This window comes from Leucoraja erinacea, chromosome 14, assembly GCF_028641065.1.
Source record: "Leucoraja erinacea ecotype New England chromosome 14, Leri_hhj_1, whole genome shotgun sequence".
Lineage (NCBI taxonomy): Eukaryota > Metazoa > Chordata > Chondrichthyes > Rajiformes > Rajidae > Leucoraja > Leucoraja erinaceus.
The window spans coordinates 50340609-50355362 of NC_073390.1; the positions used below are offsets into that span (position 1 = coordinate 50340609).

At 40.0% G+C, this 14754-nt stretch overlaps 1 protein-coding gene across 2 annotated transcripts in view; it reads right to left on the reverse strand.

Moving 5' to 3' along the window:
* Positions 1 to 14754, reverse strand: part of acsl3a (acyl-CoA synthetase long chain family member 3a) — a 71045-nt gene that overhangs the window by 22352 nt on the left and 33939 nt on the right. For both annotated transcript variants that reach the window (XM_055646404.1, XM_055646403.1), the window contains 3 exons: positions 8442 to 8619; positions 2398 to 2507; positions 438 to 576 (listed from right to left, as the gene is read on the reverse strand). In XM_055646404.1, the coding sequence (XP_055502379.1) occupies positions 438 to 576; positions 2398 to 2507; positions 8442 to 8619 (427 nt within the window). The remainder of the gene's footprint in view (positions 1 to 437; positions 577 to 2397; positions 2508 to 8441; positions 8620 to 14754) is intronic.

Sequence of the window (14754 nt, forward strand, 5' to 3'; positions counted from 1 at the left end):
TGTAAGGCATGGATAGACAGCGAGGATGTTCCCACTAGTGGTTGAGTCTGGGACCAGAGGTCATAGCCTCAGAATAAAAGGACATTCCTTTAGGAAGGAGATGAGGAGGAATTTCTTTAATCAGAGGGTGGTGAATCTGTTGAATTCATTACCACAGAAGGCTGCGGCCAAGTCAATGGATATTTTTTAGGCAGAGATGGATAGATTTTTGATTAGTATGGCTATCATGGTTTATGGGGAGAAGGCCGGAGAATGGGGTTGAGAGGGAAAGATAGATCAGTCATGATTAAATGGCATAATAGACTTGATGGGCTGAATGGCCTAATTCTGGTCCTAGAACTGATGAACTTGCTTTCTTTCCTTTACCTTATGTAAAAAGATTTTGAAACATGGGGAAAAAAAATTTAAGTAGGGAGAAAATAAAACAAATGACATACAGTTTTCTGGTTTTGCACCCAATGCTTCCACTCCTGTCATGTTATGAACCATGATTCCACGAGGATAATCAGCCCATGCAGTTGTCTTATCGTCTACAATTATGATATGTTGCAGTTTTGGAACGTGAAGGAGGATTTCCTGTTGGGAAAGAAAGGAAAAGAAAAGTTCAGAATGAACATAGGTTCATCTCAACTGCAAGATAAATTTATGTTCATTTGATGGAATCCAGCTGTCATTATATTTTTGACAATCTTGTACCTGCTGCTATATCTAAACTTGGGTGATGTTGCAAGACAAATAGTGGAACACTTTCCTTCAGATTCAGAGATGCTGCATTGCATTCATTAAGCTACACTAAAATTTAATGGTCTCTACAGATTCAATTCAACAAAATATTCATTGTTTGTTGCCCTGGCACTGAAGGGCACCTTTTCCCAATATTTGCTGGTGCTATTTTTGCTGCTACTTCACCGAGTGCTCTGTTTTGTCACTTTCGACAGGGATTCTGTGGAAATGAGTGAATAGGCCAACTTCAACTACACTGAAAAATGCAATGAAAAAAATACATTTTCTTAAATGAGATTTAGAACAGTGAACATCAAATGCTGCAAATCTATAGTACTAAACAAACTAATGCAGGTGATAAGTCCCCCAAAATATACACGTTTCTGGTCAATGACAGATCTTTCCATAGATACGACCAGGCCTGACAGCCATCTCCAATATTTTATTTTAATCGTTGATATTTCAGCATTTTGCCTTTAATTTATTTTAGTAGGTGATGCTTTGCCAATCATTTTAACCATTCGCATTTTATTTTTCTGGCTTGCTGTCTGTGAAGTCTCTCAGCCAAGTTGATGATTTAATTGCTGCTGAATTATTTATTTATTTTATTAGTTCGCTGTGTGAATCCCTGAAATCTCGTAGATTCATTTGAGATGCCCACATTAGCTATAGTTACACAGACGTCAACTGGGGTATGCATTTCTGCTTCATTCCACAAACATGAGTAAACCACAGATTTTATTGAATTCATAAACTCCCCATCTGCCACAAGGGGATTTGAACCTATACACCTCATACAACCCATTAATCCGGGCCTCCACTGAAGTGATAGCCGCCAGCAACTATTTAGAAAATGTCGAGTCCGTGCCACAGACATTGTTTGATCCCTGTGGAGCAGATTTCTTCAAAGTGGCATTGGTTTACTGATTGTCATTAAAACTCAATCCAATATTTAGTTACAGGATGGATTTGTAAGCATTTAAGAAACTGCTCTCTACGAGTGCCGATCTATGAAATCAAGTTTTAAAAAAAACCTCAAGCTGTTAAGATAAGGATCAAGATCAAAAAAGTAGAAATCGTGGTGAAATAAAGTGGAAGTAAAATATTTAGTACTCTTTTGGGTTCCAAAAAAATGTATTTAACTTAGGGTTGGACACAGAAACCAGAAATAAATAGCATAAAATAAATTGGATATCACAAAGATATTAATGCAAAATAGTGCAAAGATGAGCATCCAAAAATTGTGGCTACAATACTAGAATGTGGGCATGTAAACTAATAAATTCGTATATAAAACAATACAGCAAGGAGCAGGCCCTTTAACCCACACACCCATGTTAAACTGATCTCCTCTGCCTGCAGGTGATCCCTATCCCTCAGTTCCTTGAATTTTAGATTCTTGGGAACAAGAATAAATGTTTAATATCCTAAACTATCCTAAATAGGGGAATATTTGTAATGTAATTTTAAATATATATTTTTTAAAGTTAGAATTACTGTTCATTTCCAGACATTTTTACATATTGAAAGGCTGCCATATTATCCGATTGCAAGTATGCTAACAAAATAAATTACTTGTCAATGTTTCGCAAGTCACATTAATGCTTAAAATCTCTTGCAGCGAAACCAAACTACAATAAAATCTTCAAATAGCAACGACATTTTGTGACCTACCTTCAGCTTGGTTTGAAGCAGTTTCTTGCTAGTTATGATGTGAGTCACTTCAGTTTCATTTAAACCATGCGCAATTGCTTGACCTCCCAAAGTTGCATACAAGGTAACCACTGAAAATTAAAAGCAAAAGAATTTCAGTACTATTTATACTACTGAACACACTGTACCAATATTCACCAAAATAACAAATCAATAAGTCCTCTGAACAGTCAGAACAAACCAAAATGCCAGAAAATGATCCGGTTATAAATTGAAATTAAAGGTCAAAAGCACCAACATTCTTCAACAAAAACATTGAGGCAATTCACGTTTAGTCGTCAAGTCAAGTTCATTGTCAAATGCACAAGTACAGCGAGTTAAATAATGAAAAATATTGCTTGCAGCAGTATCACATACATATAAACATGGACTACATACAAATTCCAGTTACAAGTTGCACACAAATTTTACAAGATGACAAAAAAAAGTTCCATTAAAAGACATCAGTACAAAATGACACAATTAGAAAATAAACCCACGATAGCAGAAGAGGTGGTTTGCAGTGTTCCATGGCTGAGATAGGATTTGGTTTAGCAGGTGGTGTGGAGAAGGAGGGGGATTGAAGGATGAAGAGAGAAAGAGGGCGAGAATATCCTACAGGAGCTTTTATTTTGGCAAGAACAATGTTACCCTCTTTATTCCTTTGAACACTCACCATAAAGCTCACCATTTCTGTTTGATAAAAATAGAGGAAAATGTTATCTTTAATCAGGGAAGTACATTCCATACAAACAGATCGGTTGTACATATTTCATAAGGCAATCAAACAAATGATTGTTAAAATAAACATTTGTGAATGCAACATGAAGGGTTAAATAGTTGAGGTTTCACAATTATGTATTGACGTCATGGAGCAAAGCAGGAAGGATAGCTGGACAAAGTTACTTAATTAACACGGTCACTGGCCTGGATGTCATTAACTTTCATTCAAGGCACCTAACACTCTCTCAGGTATTGCCGAATGGATACGTGTGCAAGATCATGAAAGCTTCTTTGGAGTATAAACTTCAGATTGCACATATGCTGCTGCAATCAGGCTGACTGAGGCCATTTAAAAGGGCAGTAATCTACTGTGCAGCATTTTAAGCATTATGCAAAGGAAACCTATCAACAATGGATGAGGAATGGAAAAAAATAAATTCTTCAAAAAACTCAATTGTTTGATAAACAAAGTACCTACCAATGTGAAATGGTAATTGAAGTCACTCATATACCATAAAATATATTCAGAACATTTTTTCAGAGATTTAGAATAGCAGAGAACACAGACATCGTAACAATCGGCAACACAAATCAGATTTTATTCTGTAATCACTATTATAGCCCAGGTAAAATACCACACTACCCAATTACAGATGAAGCTGTTTTTGCCTCACATCATGGATACTATAATTGTGATGATGTGATCATAAAGGGCCCTCACAGATGCTGTAATCTTGACCATCTTCAAGAAAAGGAGGCAAGTCCAGCTGTTGCAACTACACGGTTCATTCACAAGGGGGTCTTCGCCAGAAAAAGACAAAGTTCTGGAGTAACTCAGCGGGTCAGGCAGCATCTTTGGAGAACATGGATAGGTGACGTTTTGGGTCTGACTTAAGGCCCTGTATCTATGTGTTCCAGAGGTGCTGCCAGACCAGCTGAGTTACTCCAGCACTTTGTCTTTTTTGTAAACCAGCATCTGCAGTTGCCAGGGTCTTCCTCGACCACCTGTTGTCAAACTGGAAAGAGTATAGAGAAGATTTACGAGGATGTTGACAGGAATAGAGGGTCATCAAGTATGCAGATGATACAACGGTGATTGGCCTCATCAGCAACAACGATGAGTCGGCCTATAGGGAGGAGGTCCAGCTCCTAGCTGCATGGTGCGCTGACAACAACCTGGCCCTTAACTCCAAGAAGACCAAGGAGCTCATTGTAGCTCATTCTAGGGGCGGCACGCACACCCCCATCCACATCAACGGGACGGAGGTGGAAGGTGTTTCCAGCTTCAGGCTCCTGGGGTGAACATCTCCGATGACCTCTCTTGGACCCACAATACCTCAACTCTGGTCAAGAAGGCTCACCAGCGTCTCTTCTTCCTGAGGAGACTGAAGAAGGTCCATCTGTCTCCTCAGATTCTGGTGAACTTCTACCGCTGCACCATCGAGAGCATCCTTACCAACTGTATCACAGTATGGTATGGCAACTGCTCTGTCTCCGACCGGAAAAGCACTGCAGAGGGTGGTGAAAATTGCCCAAGGCATCATCGGTTCTTCGCTCCCCTCCATTGAGTCTGTCCAAAGCAAGCGTTGTCTGCGAAGGGCGCTCAGCATCGCCAAGGACTGCTCTCACCCCAACCATGGACTGTTTACCCTCCTACCATCCGGGAGGCGCTACAGGTCTCTCCGTTGCCGAACCAGCAGGTCCAGGAACAGCTTCTTCCCTGCAGCTGTCACGGTACTCAACAATGTACCTTGGTGACTGCCAATCACCCCCCCCCCCCGCGGACACTCCTCCCACAGGAAAAACTATATGTATGTATGTAAATAGATTTATTTATTGAAATCATATTCTATGTCGCTCTTCCAGGGAGATGTTAACTGCATTTCGTTGCTCTGTACTGTACACTGACAATGACAATTAAAGTTGAATCTGAATCTGAGAGGTTGACTATTCCTTGGCGTGCAGGAGGATAAGGGATGATCTTATAGAGGCATATATGATCATGAGAGGAATCGATTGGGTAGATAGACAGAGTCTCTTGCCCTGAGTAGGTGAATCGAAGACCAGATGACATAGGCTTAAGGTGAAGGGGAAAAGATCTAATAGGAATCGGAGGGGTAACTTTTTCCACACAAAGGATGGTGGATGTATGGAACAAGCTGCCGGAGCAGGTAGTTGAGGTCGGGACTAGCCCAACATTTAAGAAGCAGTTATGCAGGTACATAGATAGGACAGGTTTGGAGAGATATGGACCAAATGCTGGCAGGTGGTACTAGTGTTGCTGAGACATTGTTGGCCGGTGTGGGCAAGTTGGGCCAAAGGGCCTGTGTCCACACTGTATTATCCTATGACACCTGCTCCCCGTGGTCAAAGGGCTGCTATCCAAATAGGAGTGCAGAGAACATAAACTTCACTGAGAAACAACTCAGGAGAAACATTGCAAACTGCACAAAGCACTACAAGTGGCTTCATTCAACATCACAAAAGCTATCGACTCCATTAACCAGAAGGGTGGACTTTTCAAATACATATGCTCACAGAATCTCACCTCCATCATGATCGTAATCCTAACCTCTCTCAGTGGAGACCAACATTAAACAAGGCTGTATCATTATCCTGACACTTTCACATTTCCTGTCCCAAAGTTGCACTGCGCCTCCAACATACCCCTCGCAGGTAGCCGTCAGCGGTAATGGCAAACTTCAGCTGATGGTGAAGTTTGAGCATGTTCTTAAATAAAACATGCTCAAGTTATATTTAAGAACCAGCTCAAAGCTTTCTTGAAAGAAATAACCTCACTGACTAAATGCAACTTGAAGAATCATTCACTGCTTCAATATTGCAAGTTCAGCCTTGGAACCATAATATTTAGTACCAAAACCGCACATATTATGTTACAACTAAATTTGCAATTCTGATATTTTGCTTTCACTGATGAAGTGAAACACAGATTTACACACAAATTTGGACAGAATAATTTATTTTTAGAGGAAAGAAAACATTTGACCATGTAATTATTTTTCCGACTGGGCTTTAAAAAAACCCCCCCAGCAAATTCCAGCCTGTTACTTTGTCTGTTTTGTGTCTCTCTTTAAACTCACTGGTATAATTTGTTAATGAAAACAATTAGTTTAGATTTTGAAAGGGTATTGGCAGCAAAGGCAGTGGTGTTTGCCACTACTACTATGTGAAAGTGGCAGCAATTTTGGCATTCCCACATATGCACATTTGAACTTGGAAATGCTGGTCTCTAACAGTGACTCAACTAGAACCTCTTGGCTTCACTCCAAGTTGAATTCAACGCGGAGTTCAACAAATGAATGACATTTGGACTAATTGCCCACTTTTCATGGAAGTAACTCATCAGGAATATATTATCAACCCAGTCCAATGCACAAAGAATGTTTTTTTAGGTTATAGTGCCAGTTCCCCAACAGAGCCTTTTCAATTTAAAAGACTTTCTCTTGACTTTTCAAAAGTCATTTATAAAAAAACTTGGAAATATTTGAATTTCATTCAAAAAAAAAAACATTAGTCATTTGAGTGTTGAAAAGTAGCCAAATTTCTTTTGGATTTCTTTAATTTTTGAATTCTATGAAATACATGAAGTTGGGGCAGGTTGTAGCCAAAATTAAGTTTTTTTTCTGGGTTTGATAGCACCAAGCACTTTACATTTATACTGCACAATTCATGAAGATCATGGCAGGGGAAATATGAACATATTGCAACAGAGGTACACTGAAAATAAATCTGTTTTTTCAAGTTTGGATCAATGGCAATTTACTTAAGTTTATTTCTGATAGCTTTATTCAGGCCAATAGATCCAAGCATAAGGTGACAGTTATTTCATCAAAATCTAACCCTCGACTTGCAACAAAAATTTATGTTGCAGGATTTTCTCTTATTACGACAAGTTAAGTCATCTATTGAACTTCTCAGTAATGTAATCCCATGTTTTAATGGTCAATAAAAATCATATTCCTTTCCTGACAGCTGCAAAGAACATTACACTTACTTGCACAACTCCTGTGGGGTTATTTAGTAAAGTGGAGATTCCCAGGACAAAAAGTGTTAATATTTTGGTACACTGAATGAACAGCATGTGCACGCATCATGAGATCTAGAAATAATGAAAAGGGGCCCAGACTCAGCAATGCTGAATGTCTTTAAGATCCCGCACTATTTCGATGTTATGTGCATCAAAAGGGATACAGAGAATTATAGGAATAGGAGGAAGTAATCTTCTTGGAATATTAGTTCAGGATTTTAAAAAACGCACAGTATGTGGACATCGAGAAGTACATTTTGTACATATTGGAGCTATTTTGAGGATTAGGGAGATGAAAGGGTAGTCAAGTGGATTTTGAAGGTATACAGCAGCATACCAATAATAACCTGCGGGGAGAATAAATGTACACTACACAGTCAAAGCTGCACAGAGCGTGTTTGATCTAGACTAAAATTACAACATACCTTGAATTTGAAACCTCCAGATAATTAAAAAATAATAAAAACTAGAACATGTTATGTCTACAAGCTTTAAGCTTGCCAGGAAAGCACACAAATACAAAGCAAGCCGATTGCTTTGCTCACTTTCCATATTTTAATTCTTCCCCTGAAGTTGCAAACTACCCCATGGTACAATTCATCAGCTGAGTTCCATTTGTCCGAGTTGGTATTTTGTCAGAAATATCGGTCTGTATGGTCACCACAACACAGCATGACCTAGATTTCATAGGACACCACCACAGTAACATTTTTTTAAATCAGGGATTACTGCATGCCAACTAAGTGGTAAACATGGATAAAATTTCAAAATGCCCTAAACCAAGTGGTTTAGTATAATACTACATGCGGCATTCCAGACCGGAAATCAGGTTTCATTACAACGCAACAGCTATCACAGATTCATGCAGCACGGAAACGGACCCTTTGGCCCAACACATCCATACCAAAGTGCTCATCTATGCCGTTTCGATTTCCCCATTTTTGTTGGCCCGTATCCCTCTAAACCACACCAAATCCATCCACGTCCAAGTATCTTTAAAATGTTATTGCACCTGGCTCAACCACCTTCTTTGGCAACTTTGCCCATATACATACCACCCTCTGTTTGCCCCCCCCCCCCCCCCCCCCCACCCCCCCGGTTCCTACTAAATCTTTCCCCTCAGCACTGCTAAAACACAATTCATTTGTTCTGTGGTATTTATCCATTTGCGCCTTATATGCAGTTAATGGCTGTTTTGTATCCTCAGCCATCTCACCATTTATTAGTGCAATACATTAAGGAAAGATTTACTCACGGGGAAAATTGTACATGAAGCAGGATTGTGCAGCTATCATCCATTCAGCCCTGGTTTCACAGAAGATGGCTATGTTGAACTTGGGGCGTTGGCCCAATACAGCCAACCCACTGCCAAAATGCATAACACGACGGTGGACCTTATCGTAGGTCAGCCATTTGTAATCCCCAAGAATTAACTAGTTTGGACAAAAGAAAATATCGAAATCATTATTTTCAAATACTAATAAAGGCAACATTTAAAAAAATTACATATGCACAAAATCAATAGGCATATAAAAATTAACAGCATCATTCTTATATTTATTATTACTTCAAAATATGGTGACTGTTGTGCAGATATGATGTGTAAAAAGTAGTACAGTCAAATTATTTTCCAAAGATAAACACAAAAAGCTAGAGTAACTCAGCAGGGCAGGCAGCATCTCCAGAGAGCAGGAATGAGCGATGTTTCGGGTCGAGACCCTTCTTCGGTCTTGACCTGAAACGTCAGCCATTCCTCCTCTCCAGAGATGCTACCTGTTCTGCCGAGTTACTCCAGCGATTTTGAGTCCATCTTCGGTTTAAACCAGCATCTGCAGTTCCTTCCTACACAAATTATTTTCCAATCCAGCCACTCTTAATCAGTTGAATGTTGGTTAGACAGGCTATCTGATGTTCAGACAAATACTATAGTGCAACATTATAGCAGGTGCACCAAACACCACTGAGAGCAGGATGTCACAATTTCATATTCAACATTCAAAACCATCCTATTGTTGAAATGTCCAATTTCCCTCCTATTCCCAGCCTTCATCACTTTAGCAACAATGTTAGGAAAGATTTAATGTCCATAAATAGGCAAAAGAACAGAGAATTTGTTAATTAAATCAAAGTACAATTACCAGCAGTTTGTCAGTTTGCTTAATTTATGAATACCCTTTCAAGATCCCTCGAACTCTGCTAAAGCTACAACGGATGTGTGGGAACAACTTTGTGAACTTTATTTCCTCTTTCCACCGAACTACCCTCTCAACCAGGGGCCGGCAACCTGTGGTCCGTAACCAGAAATCATCCAGCCCGCAGGCAGATTTTTCCCCCGTAATCATCTGGCCCGCCGGGCGCCGGGCGCCCCGAGCAGTGGAGGTCAACAAAGGATTGCATGAGGCTGCCTCACCCACTGAGTTTCTGCAGCATTTTTGTCTACCTTCTGTGAACATGTGATTTGATGCCTACCTTCCGGAGCGGGATCCATGAGTATACGTGATGTATGTGGCCTGTCATCACAACCCCTATGCACAACACGGTTGCCGACCCCTGCTCTAAACCAAGCACTTCCATCTTCGGCAAATCCAGACAGCCACCAGAACGCGTTGGTAACCTCATTCCTTTTTCATTTTTCCCATATATAGCAAGCTTCATTTTGAAACTATTCAAATTCATATTGAGTGGTACAGTGGCACAGCTGCAGCCTCATAGCACTAGACACGGCTTTGATCCTGACCTCAGGTTTTTTAGACTGCATGGAGTTTGCATATTTTACTTTAGCCCGCGTGGGTTTCTGCTGACTGTTCTGGATTCTCTCCCCCTCCCCCCCCCCCCCCCCCCCCCCCTTATGTTCCAAAGGCGTGCAGGTCTCTGTACATTTCCACTAGTGTGTAGGGAGTTGATGTGGAAAGTGGGATTACATAGAACTAAAGTGAACGGGTCTGCTCAGTGCAGAAGGGCCCGTTTCCAAACAATTCAGTGCTCGTCCAACATACGTCTGATTTCATATGCAAAACCTGCTAGACAGAAGATTCAAGCTGATTTTCCAATGAGGATAATTAACACTGTAAAAAAAATGCTTCTGAGTGCATATCAGATTGAACTCTGATCCCAACGAATAAGCTCTTTTCAACATGCATCAAATTAAATCTTGATCTGTGAAATTACATATTGCGCCATTTAGTGTGACCAGAATCCTCCAAACTAACAACTCAAATGATTTGTCATCACTGCGCTTTTATCTTTCAAGAACATTGCACAGTGGTTATGCAGCCAATTGCAAGATAGTAAAGCAGCAGCATGGAGACTCATTTTCAATGAGCAACAAAATGACTTTAGAAATCGATACTAGAGCTAAACCAAAATTTACATTGACTAGTATAAGCAGACTGACAATGTTATAATTAGCTCAAGCCTTTGTGTCTCACTACCACAATTAATTCTGTTATTGTTCTTTGTGTAGTGGGACTATATCATTTTTGTAAAGGGAGTTTGTTGTTTAACCTTGTAGGTACCACAAGACAGAAATTCACACCTAATCTAATCAAACCAAAACTGTACTTGCCAACAAATGTCGAAAATACACAAATAAACAGTAATGCTCACTATGTTCAGTGTCCCTACACTACAATGGAAAAGTCATTGTCAGTCTGGTCTTGTTAGTCAGGTGAACAACTTTCATTTCTCACTGAAATGATCCTGTAAATTTCTTATAGATTCAGTAATAATGCAAACATACAACTTCCACTTTCTTACTGGTACATTCTACTGGCCTGTTCTGGCTTACGTTTACCTCTGCCTGCTGGGAAATGCGAGTTTGTCAATTTGAAATGGCAATCACAGGATTTAGAATCACAGATGACACATGAGAAAACATCAGAAAACTCTGATGCTGGCAAGGATTAACAGGATGTTTACAAAACATCTACAACTGATGACTACATATTCAATGAATGCATATTTTATTCCAAGGCAAAATGCCGTGTGTGTGACAATTGTGTTCTGTCACACAGCAGAAAGCTGTATCGACAACCAATAGGACTGCACACTAGAAATAATCTGCCCAAAATGATAATTGTCTGATTGAGAGTGAGAGCCAAAGATGCATTTCTCTGAAGGATACAGATCAAAGAAAATACAACAAAATCCAAAAGGGCTTTCAACTAAGTTACTGGAATTAGGAAGACCATTGTCACTTCAAATGTGCATTACATGATTTGGAGGATTCAAAAATTATGGCCGTGCCTAGAAGCAGAGGGAAAAATACCAGGGTAGAATTTGTCACTGAAAAATAAGACTTTGCACTTGCACAATAGAAATGCAAAAGGGCATAAGATGAATGAACAGTTATACCGAATCATTTGCCTGCCAAATTGAATGTGAAAATCTTGCTCTTTGAGACCTACCAGAAAGACAAACCTATTTCCACAGGGTCCTCCAAATACAATGATCATGTCCCCAGGACCATAGCAACACTGGGCCTGGTCTGATACACTCGGGGACCAGAGACAAAAGGACAAGTCAAGGCTCGCCCTATTTTCTGGTCAAGAGTGCAGATTCTTTGGAAAGGTAGAATCCATGTACCATTATCATTCAAAGTGTAGACAGAGCATTCAGGATGGTATATAGAACTACGAGTCTATGTATTAGGAACAAACAGAAGAACCTTGCAAAAAAGGATACCGTCTCACAATTACCCATCCATCTTGTTGACCATTCCCCACCAAGTCAGTGGAAAAATTTAGTTTCAACTTTGGCTTCTCTCACCTGAAACTCCACAGAACTAGAATGGAAGCACCTCATCATTCATCCTAAAGTACTGCCCAAGAACAAGACAACAAGCACTGAAATATACTGGATTCTGGCATAAAAATAATGTTTAGTGTTATGTACTGATCCAATGGTTTACTTGCTTGGAACAACAACACTGCCATCCAGTGACAAGAAAGCTTAAGTGCTTTGCTACCAACGAATTCAACTCGAAAATACACATCCTTGAAAATGTGATGTAATATGCAATCTCCATGTAAAAATAGAGTACACACCATTAAAAGGTGCTATTTGGCTCCAATTAGCATTTTCTTTTACTTTGTTGCGCAAAACAACAAAATTAAGTTTTCCATGATTTTAACAGAAGGGCATGTACCCTACAAGACTAAATAAAATAAATACAGAAATATTTTGCTTTCTGCACTTCTCCCACCGAGTTAGGTTAGGCTATCATTGTCCTCACTTTCAATCCATCAGTGGCAACACTCAAATTATTTGGCATAACTTTCAGCATCTTCATTCCATTCAGATATACAGTGCTCTCCATAATGTTTGGGACAAAGACCCATCATTTATTTATTTGCCTCTGTACTCCACAATTTGAGATTTGGAATAGAGATTTTTTTTTTTTTAAATCACATGTGGTTAAAGTGTACATTGTCAGATTTTGTTAAAGTCCATTTTTATACATTTGGTTTCATCATGTAGAAATTATAGCATTGTTTACACAGTCCCCCCATTTCAGGGGCACCATAATGTTTGGGACACACGGTTTCACTGGCATTTGTAATTGCTCGGGTGTGTTTAACTGCCTCCTTAATGCAGGTATAAGAGAGCTCTCAGCACCTAGTCTTTCCATCACCTTTGGAAACTTTTATTGCTGTTTATCAACATGAGGACCAAAGTTGTGCCAATGAAAGTCAAATAAGCCATTATGAGAAACAAGAATAAAACAGTTAAAGACATCAGCCAACCCTTAGGCTTACCAAAATCAACTGTTTGGAACATCGTTAAGAAGAAAGAGAGCACTGGTGAGCTTACCAATCGCAAAGGGACTGGCAGGCCAAGGAAGACCTCCACAGTTGATGACAGAAGAATTCTCTATATAATAAAGAAAAATCCCCAAACACCTGTCCGACAGATCAGAAACACTCATCATGAGTCAATGTCCTCGGTCCACAGAAAACTTCATGAACAGAAATACAGAGGCTACACTGCAAGATGCAAACCACTGGTTAGCCACAAAAATAGGATGGCCAGGTTACAGTTTGCCAAGAAGTAAAAAAAAACAACCACAGTTCTGGAAAAAGGTCTTGTGGACATATGAGATGAAGATTAACTTATATAAAGAGTGATGGCAAGAGCAAAGTATGGAGGAGAGGAGGAACTGCCCGAGATCCAAAGCATACCACCTCATCTGTGAAACACGGTGGTGGGGGATGATACAACTGTTGATGGTAGTAGCATAATGAATTCTGAAGTGTATAGCCACATCCTATCTGCTCAAGTTCAAACAAATGCCTCAAAACTCATTGGCTGCCAGTTCATTCAACAGCAAGACAATGATCCCAAACATACTGCTAAAGGATCAAATGAGTTTTTCAAAGCTAAAAAATGGTAAATTCTTGAGTGGCCAAGTCAATCAATCGCCTAAGTCAATCACCCGATCAGAACCCAATTGAGCATGCCTTTTATATGCTGAATTGAAAACTGGGAAGACACCCAGCAACTGGTGATGTCCATGAATCACAGACTTCAAGCAGTCATTGCATGTAAAGGATATGCAACAAAATACTAAACATGACTACTTTCATTCACATGACATTGCTGTGTCCCAAACATTATGGTGCCCTGAAATGGGAGGGGGGCTATGTATAAACACTGCTGTGATTTCTACATGGTGAAACCAAAATGTATAAAAATGGCCTTTAATTAAAATCTGACAATGTGCACTTTAACCACATGTGATTTTTTTTCTATTTTTCTATTCCAAATCTCAAATTGTGGAGTAGAGGCAAATAAATAAATGATGGGTCTTTGTCCCAAACATTATGGAGCGGACCGTGCCTTCTTTTTTCAGCATTCCAAAGCAGCCATTCCCTCTGACTTCAACCAGGCTAGCTCGGACTACAATCAACATATCACCATGAACAGTAGAGGATGCAACACACTCAACCATTGCCATACAATCATCAGGACACATGCTGTTCCATCCCTCGTCCACATTTTGGGAAATCTGACCACCCAGCAGTGCTTCTTCCTGCTTACAAACAGAGACTGAACAGAGTAGCACAGCCAAGTAGGATAATATTGTGCTGGTTAAAGGAGGGGTTACTGGACTGCTTTGCGATATTGGACTGGGCCGCTTTCAAGGATTTGTCAGCAGACCCGAATAAATATGCCAGTCACTATCGACTTCATAAAGAAACACACGGACGAGTGCATAACTACAAAAACACTCCAGTGTTCCCAACCAGACTTGGACAAACCAAGGGACTGGTAATCTGCTGAGGGCTAGATCTGTAGATCTGTGCCGTTCACGACTGGTGATCTAGTATCATCCAAGAAGTCCAGGTGCGAGTTCCTGAAGGTCACAAAGAGCACCAAGAACCAGTGAAGAGCTAAGCTGGAGCCATGGACAGACAACTAATAGCTGTGAGAGGGCTTTCACACCATCACCTCACACCAAGTGAGACTGGGCAGCGTATGTGACATTGGTTACATTATATTGTGAAATTCATTTTGCATTTAATGCCGGCGCCACCATTTCATCAAGTTCAAAGTCCAGATTCCCGAGT